This window comes from Cynoglossus semilaevis, chromosome Z (assembly GCF_000523025.1).
Source record: "Cynoglossus semilaevis isolate Cse_v1.0 chromosome Z, Cse_v1.0, whole genome shotgun sequence".
NCBI lineage: Eukaryota > Metazoa > Chordata > Actinopteri > Pleuronectiformes > Cynoglossidae > Cynoglossus > Cynoglossus semilaevis.
Window position 1 is genome coordinate 11,800,089 of NC_024328.1, and position 17,754 is coordinate 11,817,842.

Sequence of the window (17,754 nt, forward strand, 5' to 3'; positions counted from 1 at the left end):
TTATTTAAATAAAAATAGTTAAAAGTCTAATTTTTCTTTGTTGCTTCTGTGGTGGAAAACATTTTACCAAATAGGTATATAAATATATAAACAATATATAAATATATATACAAATATATATATAAAAATATTTATACAATATATAAATACATATGCATACACATATACACACTGCATGTATTTATATGTATATATATTTATGTATATCTTCTGCTTGTATTTTATAATTAAAGTTAAATCTCAATAAGGAAAATATTATATATATTTACACATTGTTACTGTGCGAAATAAAAACACTCCAAACTGCCATCTTTAAAACTGCATTGGCTAAATAGATGAGGTCAATAGCCATCCTGCAGCTCCTGCAGAGACCAGGTTAGTTTTTTCTTTCCCAGAATCCAGTGCAAGGCTGATGCATTTGCACAGACTATGGTGAGGAGATGAAAACCCAGCAGTTTGACCGATAAACATGATGATTTGTCTGCTGCTAACATATTGGTATTATTTCCATCCATCCAGCTGTAGATTGGCTGGTTGTTTCTACTTTAATATCCCTGGTTATTTACACTGCCATTTCTGTCTCTGTCGCCCGCAGGGTACAAGTGGAGTTCTATGTGAACGAGAACACCTTCAAGGAGAGGCTGAAGCTTTTCTTTATCAAAAACCAAAGGTCAAGTAAGTGCGTGAACCCGGGGCCCTTCTGACCCCCCACGTCATCTTCTTATCTCAGAACTCTCCCAGACAAATGGATACACGAAAGCACACTGTAGGAAATTGCCACTGGTGATGAGGAGCCATATTCAATTTTCTCTCCCAGTCGGGGCTTGTGTTATTGCATTAGCGATCTTGCTGTAAATTACTGTTTTCTTTGGTGCACGTTCTGTGGCCCAGCACGCAGAGAACATTGTCTTAGATGCTGAGACAGAAGCATCTGTCTCAGCATCTGCAGTGTTTTTTCCTCAGCGGGAGATTTAGATCATTTGGTGCAATGGTTCTGTAAGTCATTTGCATCTAGTCGTGTCTCCTCCAAGACCTGTAGTTAAATCCCTGACACTGATGCGAGCTGATGTGACAGGCTGTGGACAGGCTCTTTGACATGGGAGCTAATGGAAATGTCAGCCCTGGCTACAGGGGTCTGTTGTTCTACTCCATAGCGTTGTTGTGGTGTCCACTTTTTGATACATTTACCGAAAAATCCAGGAAGGTCAAGTCACACCCACAGGGCGTAGTAAGGTTGATGGGAAATAAATTGCGTAGCCTTCACAACAAATCCCGATAAGTGGAAACTGAATGTGAGACTTTTTTTTGTTGAATATCTGAGAACATTGATGTTGATGTTCAGACTAGTTTGTCAAACATTGTTTTTCTTTGTTGGTCTAAAGGCCTGAGAATCCGTCTGTTCAACTTCTCCCTGAAGATACTCACCTGCGCCCTCTACATGTTGAGAGTCAGGCTGGACGATCCCACCAACGGCAACGAAGACCCAGGGTAAGGGTCTCATTTCTACTCCCCACTTAGTGACTGTTTGTTCGATGACAGTGATTCTGAGGCTTTTCACAGTGTGTACTGGGTCTGAAATTATTTTGTTTGAAAATACCACAGTACAGTACAGTACAATCCTAGTACAATCCTCGTTTAAGGACATCCTTGACCTATGGCAGTGGTTCTCAAACTTTTTATACTCTGTACCACTGTTAAAACTCACCCACCAGTACACACTGGAACCAGTTGGCAAGCCGAGCAGACACATACCTTGTTATGTCATTATATGCAGAAGACGCCTTTGTTTACATTCACCATATTGGATTGTGCGTTCCGTTGTTTCTGGAACTTTTTGCCCTTCATTATGGCTCCCAGGCATAAGTCAGACTCTTTGATGTCCTAGATCATTGTTTCCCAAAGACTGGGTCGCGACCCTCAGGTGGGTCGCAAGTAGGTTTTTTTTTGGGTTGTCTCACATCATGTTTCCCAGGAGTTTACGAATAATGTCTTTTGACTTGAGTTGCGAAGGACTTTTAAAATATGGGTCCCCAGAAGAAAAAAATTGGGAAACACTGTCCTAGATGTTACCACTGTGTTAGCATAGCTGAATAACATACTGTAGGTACTTATGTACAGTATGTCATGTATGTAAATACCCTGTAGCTGTATTTAACAACTCACCATATCCCTATAGCAACTCTAGCTTACCACTAGAGGGGGCTCAACTAACCTACGGGGTCCACGTACCATAGTTTGAAAAACAGTGATCTGTTTTTGAGAGGGCCCTTTGTTATGTAGTTTTTGTCATTACATTACATTACAATACATTTAAATAAATAAATAATAATAAAAATAATAATAATAAAAAAAATGTTATAGTTATAGTAGGTCAGTCATGTTTGCTTGAAATAAGTGAAACGCTGGCTATTTGTCAAATACACTGTACTGACCTCCTGTATTTACCTATGGATTTCTTTCTCTCTTTTCTGGTTAGCGATGCAGTTTGTCTTAACAACAGTCAGACAAATCCTGAAGAGTCACCAGATATCGACTGGTATGTTACTGTTTAAATCAAATTTAATTGTATTGCGTATTTGTGTTCATTATTAATGATACAATAAAAAAGGGAGATGAAATGTTGGGTGAAGACGACCTTTGTCACGGTCTTGACAGGAAGCTGATTTTCTGGGTGAACAGACGAGAGCCTGTGTGGGCGATACAGGTGAGCGTTATAGCATTCCGGGGTGGGGAAAGTGCACATAAATCAAATTTTCTCAGCACAGACTGAATGTTAATGCAGGGTTCACGCCGATTACACTTGCACCCATTTATTAAATGAAAGAATTTGCCGACCATGGTAGTTTTTAAGTGAAGGTTGGGGAAAGTGGAGAAGAGGAATTGTTAGCTGCTCAGCTCATTTATCATCTTGTCCCCCCCCATCCTCCTGCTTCAGGTGACAGTGGCCTTAATCAGTTTCTTGGAGACCATGCTCATCACATATCTCAGCTACAAGGTAAGACACACAGTCCACACTTTCTGGCTTTTAATCCTAACCGGTGCCTGTGCAGCTGTCTGATGGACGTCTAACACTCTTGCTGTTTCCTGCCTGCAGCTGTCTGTGCACAGACTAAGAGCCAGAACTGAGGCTTCTGTGATCAAAGAGACTCTTGCTCTCATTTCAGACCTAATTATCGTCTGCAGAATTGGTTTTTTTTAGGCAGGCAAACTGAGCTGGAAATGAACTTTATGATCTAATATTTATTACTGCCAATCCGTGACTGTCATTTTATATATATATTTATATATATAAAAAGAAGATATATATATATGTGTGTATATATGTATTTATATATGTATATATATATATACATACATATATGGTTTTGCAATATATTTAAACTTGGGGCACTATATATGTATGTGTATACATGTATATACTGTATATGTATGTATATACATATATACAGCTAACATACGTATATAGTGCCCCAAATTCAAATAAATAAAAAATAAAACTAGCTATAGAAATATCTTAGCATTGAGCTATGCTAATAGCATTCAAAACTTCAAAATAACCCAAACTGCTACGTCTGCTAACTATCCTTGTGGTAAGTGCGATGTGCTCCCTCTGCTGGTATATGCACAAGGTATTTTTTAAAAAAGGGCCTACCTAATAGATGGACTGCAGTCCAGTTGCAGATCCAGACCAGTAGTATATGGTCAAGAATCTGTAAGTCATTAAATATTGAGGTTTGGTAAATTTTTAGGAGCTTTTCAATTTTAATGAAGTGCAGATTCTCCAGTTATTACAGCAAAAATGCTGAGTCACTTTTTTAATGTGACTCTGAGCTGTCGTTCAAATCCATGTATTCAGAGATACTTGGCTGTCAGCATGTAAGGACCAGGGTGCAGAGAGGAGTAGAAGAATATCAGTCATAAAGAGTGGTCTGCCACAGAGAACTGTATTTTTTTTTTCTTTTTTATTTAACACGCAAAAGTCATCTTTGTTTGTTTAATGTAATCTGTTTCAATTTTAAATGTATTTGAAGACTGAAGCAGCTCGTCCATATTGTATTGACATCCTCTTTATCCCTGTTTGCATTATGTTATTACGCCTGCTCATAGGCTTCAGATTTATCGAGCCGATGACAGAGTTTAATTTACAGACTGCTGGCGTCTTTTTTTTATACTGCTTTCTCTTCGTGTAGTTTAACTCCTGACAGTGAACATATGTCTTTGTACTCTAAAATGAACACGAGGAGAAGAAGTCAGTGTCTACCATAATATTAATATACAGTCTGAATTAGGCCTGAGTTCAAAATATCGATTCGCCGATACTGAATCGATTCTCCATTCAATTCTCGAATATCGATTCGTACGTCCAAATATCGATTTATTTAGTTTTTTTAAAGAACGAATGACGAGTGGAACCTGCACTCTCATGTGCTACAAACCACCGAAGTTGAAACTGACCATCGCTCTGCCAGTCCAGCGGCAATGTTGACGACAGAGATGCAGGGTTAGGGGCTGTAAGAATCCAGCTATGGTGACCGACAACGCGGCAAATATGGTCCGTGCGGTTGAGATAATGGAGCTAACGCATGTAGGCTGCTTCGCTCAAACCATAAACCTCAAGTGAGGCACATCGCAAAGTACTGTAGCGTCCGACCCGCGAATGCGTCATTCAACAAACCTGCAGTTTGTTGTTGAACATTTGATTAAAGAACTGGATTACTGTCGGCTGTAACCACACTAAAACAATAAAACACTCCCGGTCTCACACATAAACTCAACTCACGTCCGTGTTCCATCCACACTTCTCTCTCAGCCGAGCGCGCTCTCTATCATCTGCTCGCCCCGCCCCCTTGCTCTCTCGTTCATCCCGACACATTTACAGACCCTGGGAAATTACATAACTCTATCATGATCGTTATAACACTCTAACATTACTTCGGGGGTCGCTACACTACTTTCATCGCAGTACGACTGCCACCCACATCCTCAGAGAAAAGCAGCAGGTACTGCAGCTGAAGGCGAAGTAGTCATTTAATTCAGCTTAAAATAACATGAATCGAATCGTGATAATCAATTCTGAATCTTGAGTATCGGAATCGAATTTTAACCGATTCCCAGCCCTAGTCTGAGTGTCCACTTACTGTACATTCCACATACATTGGTTCCAAACTAATATAATTGCTATTTAGGTTGATATAATTGGACAAACAGTGTCTTCATCTTCATAATGATGAGATGTATTGTCATTCTCTTTTTTTTTATTTCTTGTCAATTTCCATTCTCCAGGGTAACATTTGGGAGCAGGTCTTTCAGATATCCTTCATATTGGAGATGATCAATTCTGTGCCATTCATAATTACAGTGAGTTTATTTTTTCTTTCAAGTCTGAGCTGTGTTTTAATCCTGCTAACATTGTTCGTTTTTCTTCCGTCTCTCAAGATTTTCTGGGCTCCGTGGAGAAACATATTTGTCCCTGTGTTTCTAAACTGCTGGTTAGCCAAAGGTGCACTGGAGAATATGATAGTAAGTATTTTTTTGATATTTAAATGAATGGTTAATTTAATTCTCTTCGTTGTTTGTAAAGTTTTAACCACTGTGCGTAGAATTCCTAGAGTTCAATCCTGGGCCGTCGGTTTCTCAGACAATAACACACAATTGCCCTTGCTGCCGTTAAATACAGAGCGGGATGGGGACAGAGAGATCTTCTCTGACTACATAATGAACTCGCATGTTTAGCCTTTAACAAAACCCAAGGCTTTAGAGTTTTTTAAATGATTTTTATCACTTTAGAACCCTTTATCTGTCTCTTCATATGAATAAAACATATTCGGTATCAATATTCCGCGATAGCACATCAAGTCGGGGTCTTAGATCAGCCATGACTTGTAATCTTGTATCAGAATTAGCGGGTCATTTAAAACAGTTTCGGCATCTTGCGACCAGTCGTGACCAGAAGCACAAAACCTGATTTTGCATAATGTGCATGTGTTTACACAATTAAAGTAAAAAGTAGCTAACAACGGATTTTTAAATTTATGTATTTATTCAGTCGCTAATTGACTCAGCTGGAAAATATTGGCCACAGACCAGTGACATTTGCATTTTGTTACTGAAAATTCATGGAGAAATGCGTGTCTCTGTGTGTGTGGATACATGATGAATTGGACTGTGTTTCAGCATCGAAAGTTCTTGGCTGTTTGTAATGCAAAGCTAACTAATCTCTGATACACCAGAGACCTGTACTCAGGAGTGCTGAGTTAATGAAGTGTATTGAGTGGGTGTTGGAGGAACTGCAGCCGACAACAAAATCGTAATGAAACAAAGGCAGGATAAAAACAAAGAAGAAGCGGTGCAAACTAAGCAAAATAAGCAGATCCGCTACAGAAACGTTAGAGCAGAGGCAGGCTCTAAACGTGGTAAGGTCAGGTGCGAGACAACGCCCAGCTGTTTTTGTAATGGCAGCATTTAGCCGATGCCCAGCTGATGTAACGCGACGGCTCGCTGTGACTCAGATTATGTTCTTACTAAAACAGTAAGAACATAATGGGAAGTCAGTGGTTGGAGCAGATGGTTGGATTTGAGGCCGATTTCTTCACCACATGACGCAACAACTGTGGAGGTCTGGTAAGGAACATCTGCTTGAAGAGCAGAGGAAGAAATCGCAGTATTCACGTGTACATAGAAACATAAGAACGAGAACAAGTATAGTCTACTTTGTTTGTGGTCCAGGTGCTGTGTTGTACACAGATCCCTTGTATTTTTGATGAGGATGTGTGTGATGACATGAGGCTCTGGAGCATAAAACAAATCAATACCAAATATCTTACCAGTGAGTATGATAGATAAAGACCACCCCCGCTAACTTCAAACGTGTCAACAAGGACTGTTACGGTGTGTCATATTGTACCGTTTCTTACACATCATTTTGTCTAGAGCAGGGGTGTCATTTTCACCGGGGGCCACGTCAGCAGACGGGCCGGTTTTAAATGGAACACTGTATAGATCAGGGGTTCCCAACCCCTGGTTCGCTGACCAGTACCAGCCCTAGATCCTTTGGTACCAGCCCGCAGTGGGACACAGTGAAAAATTGAAAAAATTCTAATTTACTTCATTCAAAAAAAATGTTCCATTTACTTTCTTTATTTGACGATAATCTGGCAATATTTTAAAATAAAAGTCATTCAGACTTTGATACAAACAGAATAGAGTCTGGTATAGATGTAGCTCCTCCATAACAGACTAATACATGTATCTTTATTCAAGCTACAAATATTGTTCATTGCTGTGTAAAAAACAAACAAAAAACGTTTAATTTCATAGGTTGATAAACTCTGCTGCATGGACTTTATTAAATGCTTTTTAAGCTCCCACGGGCCACACAAAATGGCTTGGCGTGCCTCATTTGGTCCCCGGGCCTTGAGTTTGACACGTATGGTCTAAAGAGTTGGCATTTCCGAGTTCTGATGTCACAGACATAACCTTTAAATCCTGCCTTTGTGTCTCTCTTGCCTTTCATATGTCAAGAATGACTTCCACCGTGCCATCCAGAGGACCCACTCTGCCATGTTCAACCAGGTGTTCATCCTCATCTGTACCCTGATGTGTCTGGTTTTCACTGGGTGAGTTAGGTCACGTGTCTCATGGGAGCATGCCATATTTTTTCTAAAACCAGGGTTATGTTTGAAAAAGTCCTGCATTGATTCAAATTCAAGTCCAAATGGATCACAATGGTTTTCTATGGTTAATGAAGTTGTTTTGCACACAGTTTCTTAATAAGTAATGCGATCAATCACGAAACGAAGGTTTTGGTTTGGATAATAACTGGAGGTAAATAAGATCCTTTATTCACAAAAACAGTTCAATTTTGCAGTTAAAAAAAACTATAATTGAAAAAGTTGCGATAAATGTCCGTGTTTATTAATTAATGTGTTGCATTAAGTAATATATTATACTCAGTTTTATTCAGTAGTGCTGTATGTTATGCTCATTTATTATCAGAAATATATCTTCCTCAGTGAGTTGCAAGTAGAATTTCATTAACATGCACAAGGGAAGTGATTTTGAAAAAATATAAATAAATGCTAGACTTTTTGGATTGGTTTTCATTCAGTGGGCTGCACTTCGTGTTTTCTTTACTGCTCTATTGATTTTTGCAGCACTGTTCCTTTGTTATTAATCACTGCCTTCACTTCTTGAAGCATTTGCATATTGAGAGCCTTGGCCAGCGCCAGGCACAGTGTCTGGTCCGACACCGCCAGACCGTCTGCGCATCCTGCCTCGAGGCAATTCGTTAAATCCTTGTTAATGAACTAAATAGATTAGAATGATCAGTGAGTAGGAAAACCCAACAGTTAATTAAAGAGGACATGGTAAAGTTGTGTTGAATTTGTTGCTGCTTGATTTTCAGCAAATAACATTTAATTCAGATGAAATCAAGCTTAATCATAACTGAATTTTTGAGGTTTTTTTTCCCCCTGCAGAGCCTGTGGGATCCAGCACCTGGAGAGAGCAGGAAAACACCTATCCCTGTTCGACTCCTTCTATTTCTGCATCGTCACCTTCTCAACTGTGGGCTACGGAGACGTCACGCCACAGATCTGGCCGTCGAAGCTGCTGGTTGTCCTTCTCATCTGTGTCGCCCTGGTCGTTCTGCCGCTGCAGGTGATCCCTATGTGCTGGTTTTGCCTGTAATTTAAAATTTCTTTTCGTTTTAATCTTAGCCCGTCATGCTAACGGGATAGAGTATTGAGTTAATACTCGTCACCTGACTCTCCTTTTTTTATTACTGATTTAATTCTTGGTTCTTCTGACATCAAATCAATGTTGTGTCAGTTTGAAGAACTAGCGTACCTGTGGATGGAGAGCCAGAAATTGGGAGGGAACTACAGCCGACACCGGGCGCAGACGGAGAAGCATGTGGTGTTGTGTGTCAGCTCGCTGAAGATCGATCTGCTGATGGATTTCCTCAATGAGTTCTACGCTCATCCAAGACTACAGGTACAGTTGTAGCTGCCTGTGGAGAGGACAGATGGCTACAGTACATCAATTGATCAACATTCAAAATGTGCTGTATGCTAACGTGATTATAGCCTGACATGCATGTTCTTCTTTGGAATAAAAGTAAAAATGTTGTAAGAATGTGAGTTTTTCAGTATGAGTATTACCAGTGATCTTTTCACATTTCAGAACCACATGCTTAAGACTTCAAACAGTCCCTAAGTTGAACTTCAATCCATTCAAATTTAGCCAAAGTGCTACCTTGCAGTTCATGTTATTTTTTCTGACATTTAATAAATGCCAAAAGCTTTTTTCCCCTCCAAAATTACAGTGGGATTAGTAGGAGACTGAGCAATGACATTAAGGCAAAATGTCAATTATAATTGACTTGTTTTAGCCTGTTATGTATTTTCGGAAATATCTGTGAGAAATAGGGAGACATGATGAGTAACTGAATAAACACAATACGAAATTAATAATTTAAAATTTGAATATTTTATTAAAAAACTATTTTTATTCGTCACTTGATTGGGAAACTGTCATAAAGGTTAACATAGTTTTATGATTTACTTGTCCCCGCTTGTTAATCCTCTTCTGTCTTTTTTTGTCCTGCAGGACTATTACGTGGTCATTCTGTGTCCAGCAGAGATGGACATTCAGGTTCGCCGTATCCTCCAGATTCCTCTCTGGTCACAGAGGGTCATCTACCTTCAGGGATCTGCTCTCAAAGACCAGGACCTAATGAGAGCAAAGTGAGCCATTAGCATACTAGCTAGTCGTAGCCATGTTCAGGATGAATACTCTGCTAACTTGTTTGAGTGACACCTTGCATTAAAAAGTGCTTGTGTATGTCTGTCAGTTGGTTTTAAGAAAATTACTTACTTACTTGTGTGTAAACGCTAAAGCTGTTAGCGTTAGTGCTTAAGCTATCAGGCTAGATTGCTATTAGCTTAGCGCTGATAGCATTAGCTTTTACAAAACGTAATATAAGGTGTAATGGCAGGATGGTGTCCGTAAACACATGCTATAAAATAAATCCCCAATTTACCAGAGTCAAGCTAAACAAGACCATTAACCTTTTTATTGTCTTGAGGAATCAGAGCCTATCAACGTCTAGCTATTTTTATAGCATCAATCTACTTGAGTAATGAGTGCAGTTTTCCGATCAATGCTTCCTCTGCGGTGGGTCACCAGCCCCTGACCCTGTCCTTCTGTATTTTCCTGCGTGTCTTTATCTTGACCCTCAGGATGGACGATGCTGAGGCTTGCTTTATTCTGAGCAGCAGAAACGAGGTTGATCGAACGGCAGCAGTGAGTCGCCTTGAGCTGGATATTTCCCAATAATACAAATTAGGACAATAATGTGATGTTGATCAATTTGAGTAATTTAATTAAATTTCCTGTGAGACAAAATTGAGACTTGAATTAGAAAAATGTAGAAATGCTAACACGCTGCTGTTTTTGTCCTCCAGGATCACCAGACTATTTTGAGGGCCTGGGCTGTGAAGGACTTCGCCCCTAACTGTCCTCTCTACGTCCAAATTCTCAAACCAGAAAATAAATTTCACGTGAAGTTTGCAGGTGAGTGCTTGAAGCTTAAACGCTTTTCATAACTGTGATATTTTCACATTTGATCGTACCATGTCGTTTTCCGTCAGATCACGTGGTGTGTGAAGAAGAATTCAAATATGCCTTGTTGGCACTGAACTGCGTGTGTCCAGCCATGTCCACCTTAGTCACTCTCCTGGTCCACACGTCCAGAGGACAGTTAGTATTTCTGTACTACATTTTACATGTTACCTTTTATTGTCTCCTTTCACATCGAAATGTATTTAAAATGTGTGAAACCGTCACAATTCAACAAAATAATAATGTGTCACTCTAAAGTCACTCATGTCAATAGTACTGTACTGATATTCCAGGGAAGGACAGCTCTCACCGGAGCAGTGGCAGCGGACGTACGGTCGCTGCTCAGGGAACGAGGTTTACCACATCCGCCTGTGTGACAGCAAATTCTTTGGGGAGTACGACGGCAAGAGCTTCACGTACGCTTCCTTTCACGCCCATAAGAAGTAAGCAGTAACTCGCACTAGTCCGGTCGGGACCAACGATGGATTTTTCTTTGTGAAGAAATTTTTTTTTTTTTTTCCTTCACTCATGTCACAGATACGGAGTGTGTCTGATTGGCGTGAAGGGGGAGGACAACAAAAGCATCCTCCTGAACCCTGGTCCTCGCCACATCATGGCTGCCACCGACACCTGCTTTTTTTTTTTTTTTCCTTCACTCATGTCACAGATACGGAGTGTGTCTGATTGGCGTGAAGGGGGAGGACAACAAAAGCATCCTCCTGAACCCTGGTCCTCGCCACATCATGGCTGCCACCGACACCTGCTACTACATCAACATCACCAAGGAGGAGAACTCCGCCTTCTTCTTCAAACAGCAGGAGAAGCACTGCAAAGATCTGCCCATCACTGGCCTCTATGGCTCCCCCTCTAGGCTTCCTGTGCACAGCATCATTGCCAGCATGGGTGAGAATGACATTTCTTTAATAGTAAGGTTTGTAAAAAACACAAATGGGCAGCATAAGGTTTATTATTTATTCATTTATTTAAACCAGTGATTCCCAACCACTGTGCCGTGGCCCACTAGTGTGCCGTCAGAGATCATTAGGTGTGCCGTGGAAAATTATCCAATGTCACTTAAGTGGCCCCAGAACTAATATTTATTTATTGCAAATATTTGTTTGTTTGTTAATGCGTGTCAGGCAGAGCAATTAAATCCTCTTCCACTAGGTGGCAGAATTATCCAAATTATCCCAAAACTAATATTTATAGCAAATCATTTTTGTTTGTCAAAGAGCAATGAAATCATTCTCCACTAGATGGCAGCAGATGGTTATTAAAACTAAGAAAAGATACAGTAATCAGAGCTGTTGAAGAAGATCTTTGTGAGTTGTCTTTCTTCAATTCCTGTCAGTATATCAGTGTTGTCTTAAACTAAACAGGAGTACATTTTTTAGTAAATCTAAAGTAGAATATTATTATATTTCATTACCTTTACAGAACTTTTTGTGAGATTTTGGTTTGGTGTTGTGCCGTGGGGTTTTCCCTGATGATATATATGTGTGGCTGAAAAAAGGTTGGGAAAAACTGATTTAAATGACCCCCATACCCAACATTTCCAAATGCAAAAGGTTCGGCTTTTGGTTTTTACTAACTCTCATTTTCATTATTTTTTTATGTATTGTTTGTTCCTTATGTGCTTTATTTGGTCTCGCTTTAAATGTTGTATTGTGTTTTTCCTCTGACGTGAAAGTTGGTCAGACCGCTTCATTCGGTAAGTTCTTTTTACCCATGCTGCACCATTTTACCAGACACATTCACTATCATTTAACAAATACCTTAACAATTTAATGTGTTTGATTTTAATTGACTTTGCTGATGCTAATTACCCAGATGGTATATTGAAAAATCACCATGATACCTTTATGTTCTCGTCCTGTGGCTTTTCCGCAGACACACTGCTGACAGAATAAAATTAAAAACAAGTCTTGTCGCCTCTTATAATGAAACAGACCATGGAGCAGTTTTGATTTTCTAACTGCAGCTCTGGGTTTTTGTCATCCTTCCAGCTCACGTTACCTCCAGGGTCTAAGTAGGAGGAGAGACAGACTTGTCTTGGTCTCCGTTGTTACTAAACTTGGATTGCAGTAACTTCAAAAAAAAAAAAAAAAAAAAAACAGAGGCCACTGTTTCATATATAATACATAAAGTACTTTAAACATTTAAGATGCAGGGTACTTAGAAGGTAGTGTTGGCCAACAAACGGTTTTATTGATTTATAAACACAACGAGACACTGTATGAAGAGAAAAGTTGGCTTTAAGTACATGAAGCAATTCACATAGTGTTGTTTAAAAAAAAAAAAAAAGCTCTAATGAAGTGTTTCCCAAACTTGTTTTCTGGGGACTTATATTTTAAAAGTCACAAACCTTTGCGACCCAAGTCAATAGACTTCAATATTCGTAAACTCCTGGGAAACGTGATGCGAGACGACCCAAAAATCTCTTGCGGCCCACCTGTGGGTCGTGACCCAGTCTTTGGGAAACAATGCTCTAATACGAGGTGGGTGTATCATGCATCTTTCTCAGTTGAACATGACATTTTTTTAATATCTAGCATTACCCTTAAGTGATTGTCTGCAGAGGTGGTTCCCAAAGTGGGGGGCGTGACCCCTCAGAGCGGGATAGCTGCATTGATGTTTTGTTTTTGTTTTTTTCTAAGGGGGCGCTAGAGAATAGTTATTTCAACCAAATGGGTTGCTGCACTGGTTTACATTAACATTCTGGTTCTTTCAGGCACAGTAGCCATTGACCTGCAGAACCCCGATCCTCCCGAGGAATGCAACAAGCTGACCCTGCCGACAGAGAACGGCGGGGAGAGCCGCAGACCCAGCATCGGGCCGGTTCTGGAGATCGCCGACTCCTCCGCCATTCTGCCCTGCGACCTCCTCAGTGACCAGTCCGAGGACGAGACCAACCAGTCCGATGAAGAGAGCTCGGTGGGATCAGAGTGAGTAACCGCGACGATGATGAGAGTCTTGAGAGATTTACGACGCGCTGTATGTCTGGTGACGGGACAGTAAAGGCAGTGAAACGTCCTCATAGTGCATGTGACCTGTACCATACACTTGATTGATCTCACTGACTCACCCCTACCTCCTCTCCACGCCTCACCGGGGGTGAGACAAAAGACGAATGGGTTTGGAATCGGAGCGTGAACTGTTTGTCAAGATGCCACAGGGAACAGAGGTGTCAGTGATGAATGTGCGTGACGTACCAGGGGGGCTGTCAGCACTTTTGCCTCCTGGGTGAGGTGAACACCGAGAGTCCCCCGCGTAAATCCTCACCCCTTCGCTCTCATCCGTCCCCCGTGTCACACAAACTGTCGTCCTGATGCTTTAGCCAGTGCAACAAATCACTTAATCCTTGCTCTTTTTTTCTCATTCCATTTCTGTCGCTGTTTTTTTTTTTTTTGTTTCATTACGGTGAGTTACGGAGTCAGGATTCAGACTGACTGTAGCATCTGTTTGACTGGGACGTTAGTCACTGTCAGAAACCATTCAGCGATTTGGAGGCAAGGTTCAACAGTGCCACCCTGTGGCAGTGATGAATAGAAAAGACTTTTTTAAAATAGTTTAATCCTGTATTTAAAGTTTATATAGAAGTAAAAGATACTCTTTGATGTTTAAAGTTGGCAAAAATTGTAGCATCAAGCAAAATAGCACTTTTTAAAAATATATTTAAAAAAGCATACATATACTAGTTCTACCTCATAGTATTTTACATGTACTTTCTCCAGTTTTTATATAGTGCTTCTGATTCTTTTTGTCATTCCTGATACTATACTAGAAAGAGTAATGATACAAGAGCAGAAAGAAACTTCCAGAAACTGGCTTCAGAACAGAGACGTTCTCTCTGCGTTATACCAGTGTTTCCCAACATTTTTTTCAGCCACGGCACATATAACATCAGGAAAAACCCCACGGTTTCATCCGCTTATCCGTTACCGGGTCGCGGGGGCAGCAGTCTCCACCCAAATCACACTGCACCGTACCAACCCCCCTAAACCTTCCTGCAGGTGGAGAGTCCACTGGAAGGTATTAACCGCCCTAACCGGGATTCGAACTTGCCCAGGAGGTGAACCCTGGGGTTCCACACCAATGACAAAGACATTGCCTCTGGGCCAAAGCGCCACAATATAATAATATCCCACTTTAAATTGACTAAAAATTTACTCCTGTTTAGTTGAAGAAAACGTTGATATACAGTCAGGAATTTAACAAAGATACTCACAAAGATATTCAACAGCTCTGATTACTTTTTTTAGTTTTAATAACCATCTGCTGCCACCTTGTGGAAGAGGCTCTACTTGTCATGCCTTGACGACCTAAGAAAAAATATTTGCAATGAGTAAATGATAGTTTTGGGACCAATTAAGTGAAAACGGATCATTTTCCGCGGCACACCTAATGATCTCTCACGGCACAACAGTGGTTGGGAATCACCACATTATACCACTCACTTGTGATATTTTCCTTGCTCTTGTTCCATTAGCTTTGTGAAGGGCTACCCTCCGAACTCACCCTACATAGGCAGCTCGCCCACACTCTGCCACCTGGCACCACAGAAAGCTCCGTTCTGCTGCCTTCGTCTGGACAAGGTAAATTTTACCGTGCGGCAGATTTGAGCTAGAGTTTTAGCCTGCTTGACATGTTAAAAGTGAGTGATGATTTTTATGAGCTGATGCATCGTCCGCTTCTTCCACTCAGAGATGCACACACAACAGCTTCGAAGATGCCAAGGCCTACGGCTTCAAGAACAAGCTGATCATAGTTTCGGCAGAGACGGCAGGCAACGGCCTCTACAACTTCATTGTCCCACTGCGGGCCTACTACCGGCCCAGGAAGGAGCTCAATCCCATAGTTCTGCTGCTGGATTACCCGTACGTTTGTTACAGTTGTTTTCGCAGATTAAAACAATTTTTTAATCTGAGCAGTTTTTTTCCCTAATATTACAAATAATCTGATTTTATCCACTATAATGTTAACATGACGTTAGGAATAAGAAGGTCACAGTTATCACTATCCTCTACGACCCTGATTTTGTACTTTGGTTGTCAACCCATCTGGTGAAGCTAATTTCCATGTTCCACCATCTGGTCAGATCTGTTACTACAGTACAGTGGCAAGTTGCTGCTCTGCTGACGGGGACAGCAAGCTGGAGAGTCTGATTTAAAACACGAAACACAAAGCCAGCGAGTTTAGAGTTTTTATCAGTATAAAAGAATAATAAATGTTACGCATTAAAAACACATTCTTATTTGTTTTCCCCAATTTGTTCTGTTTTCTCTTTCTCACTGCGGCTTTCATTTAACAGAGCTTAATTTTACCCACGCCACTCCGAGCCACGAGACCTCCCTGGAAAAATACAACGAGAGTGTAATAAGTTTCACTCAGGTTTCAAGGAGGTAGTTACTGTGACTTGATTGTGTTTCCTCTGTCTCCACAGGCCAGACAACCATTTCTTAGAGGCCATTTGCTGTTTTCCAATGGTGTACTTCATGGCCGGCACTATTGATAAGTATGTGATTGCACACGAACCCATTACAAAAGAGCAGTAGGTGTTGGACTGTGCAGAATATAGTAGAAAAAAGTACAAAAAGATGAATATGTTGTGAAATATCTGTTGGCTACATGACATGGGACGCTAACGAGATGTTTGCAAATTTAGCTGGCGTGAGCGTGCACGTAGATTTCCTCCGCCTTTTTTCATCTTTTCAAATATCTGCCCTAGATTCTGTCTAGACCGGTGGTGTAAATAATGCAGTGTGAATCACGCTCGTAAATGAAGTTTTTATTGAACTCCTCAGATGATGATTTTTTTTTTACTCTGCGACTCTGTGTGTTTACTGCATCAGTCTGGACAACCTGCTGCAGTGCGGCATCATCTACGCTGACAACCTGGTGGTCGTGGATAAAGAGAGCACCATGAGCGCCAAGGAGGACTACATGGCGGATGCCAAGACCATCGTCAACGTCCAGACCATGTTCAGGTAATGAAGGTGGTTTTTCCTATGGGTCTCAGACTTTTCCAAAGCTCTGCAGTGCCTCCTCCATTTAGGCCTTAGAATTGAAGGCATCCATCACTGCTGCAGCTGCTGTACTGTAGGTTACAGTACACAAACCATCACATGTTTCCAGCAGCTCCATTTCTTTTTTCTCTGTATCTCCCCTGCCCCTCAGATTGTTCCCCAGCCTCAGCATCATCACAGAGCTCACACATCCGTCCAACATGAGGTTCATGCAGTTCCGGGCCAAGGACTGCTACTCACTGGCTCTTTCCAAACTGGAGAAGGTTTGTGCTTTAACTGTGCGGTGACTCTCTGGGTCTCATGTCTTAAATAATATTATAATAATATAATTAAATATGATCCTCTAATTTAGCATTTCTCAAACTTTTTCTTCTCTGTACCACCTGAGAAAACATTGATCTCTCTGAGTACCACCATGATGACCAACATTAGAATATAGCAGCATAGGCCTTCACTGTTAGCTTCCACCACAGGAGAGATGTTTATAAATGTTTAGAAAGATGTTTATGTTTAAATGTTGTATTAATTGTCCATGGTATGTTTCAGATTTATTCAGTTGAAAATGTGAATGTAAAAAAAATGAATTTTTCCCGCGTACCACTAGAGAGCGCTCGTGTACCACAGTTTGAGAACCACTGAATTAGAACATTTGGAGAAAATCTTTAATTCAATAATTTCTTCCGACCAACATCACATGCAAAAATATGATTTAACACAGAAAAAGTCAACATACATTTTTCAAAATGCTCTAATTTTTATGAAAAACACAAAAGTTAAAGTTTTGATTTTTTTTTTTAAGTTTTCATCAAGATTTTTCATCTTCTGACCAACATGACACCCGAAATTTGGATTTTATGTACTGTGGTTCCATTAGTGATACACGTGCCACAGTTTGAGAACCACTGTGTTGTCATGGAACTAACTGATATTTTTATCTATAACAAAATTTAGACAATGTTGACAATGCCAAACATTGTAACAAAACGTTAGCAATATATTTTTTCGTATCATCAATAGAAGAGTTCACTGGAGAGTTCACAGTGTGCTAGTGACCATTAGGTGTGCCGTGGAAAATTATCCAATGTCCCAAAACTAGTATTTATAG

The 17,754-nt window shown here is 40.5% G+C and overlaps 1 protein-coding gene across 1 annotated transcript in view; it reads left to right on the plus strand.

The window, feature by feature from the left end:
- LOC103397829 (potassium channel subfamily T member 1-like) overlaps positions 1-17,754 on the plus strand; it is a 38,009-nt gene that overhangs the window by 11,400 nt on the left and 8,855 nt on the right. Inside the window, exons 3-24 of the mRNA XM_025053339.1 lie at positions 596-675; positions 1,383-1,488; positions 2,477-2,536; positions 2,656-2,704; positions 2,936-2,995; positions 5,284-5,358; positions 5,437-5,520; positions 7,522-7,616; positions 8,478-8,658; positions 8,830-8,994; positions 9,610-9,746; positions 10,242-10,305; positions 10,467-10,575; positions 10,653-10,761; positions 10,917-11,066; positions 11,291-11,526; positions 13,355-13,568; positions 15,113-15,218; positions 15,328-15,500; positions 16,067-16,138; positions 16,476-16,610; positions 16,801-16,912. Coding sequence (XP_024909107.1) covers positions 596-675; positions 1,383-1,488; positions 2,477-2,536; positions 2,656-2,704; positions 2,936-2,995; positions 5,284-5,358; positions 5,437-5,520; positions 7,522-7,616; positions 8,478-8,658; positions 8,830-8,994; positions 9,610-9,746; positions 10,242-10,305; positions 10,467-10,575; positions 10,653-10,761; positions 10,917-11,066; positions 11,291-11,526; positions 13,355-13,568; positions 15,113-15,218; positions 15,328-15,500; positions 16,067-16,138; positions 16,476-16,610; positions 16,801-16,912 — 2,572 coding nt within the window. The remainder of the gene's footprint in view (positions 1-595; positions 676-1,382; positions 1,489-2,476; positions 2,537-2,655; positions 2,705-2,935; positions 2,996-5,283; positions 5,359-5,436; positions 5,521-7,521; positions 7,617-8,477; positions 8,659-8,829; positions 8,995-9,609; positions 9,747-10,241; positions 10,306-10,466; positions 10,576-10,652; positions 10,762-10,916; positions 11,067-11,290; positions 11,527-13,354; positions 13,569-15,112; positions 15,219-15,327; positions 15,501-16,066; positions 16,139-16,475; positions 16,611-16,800; positions 16,913-17,754) is intronic.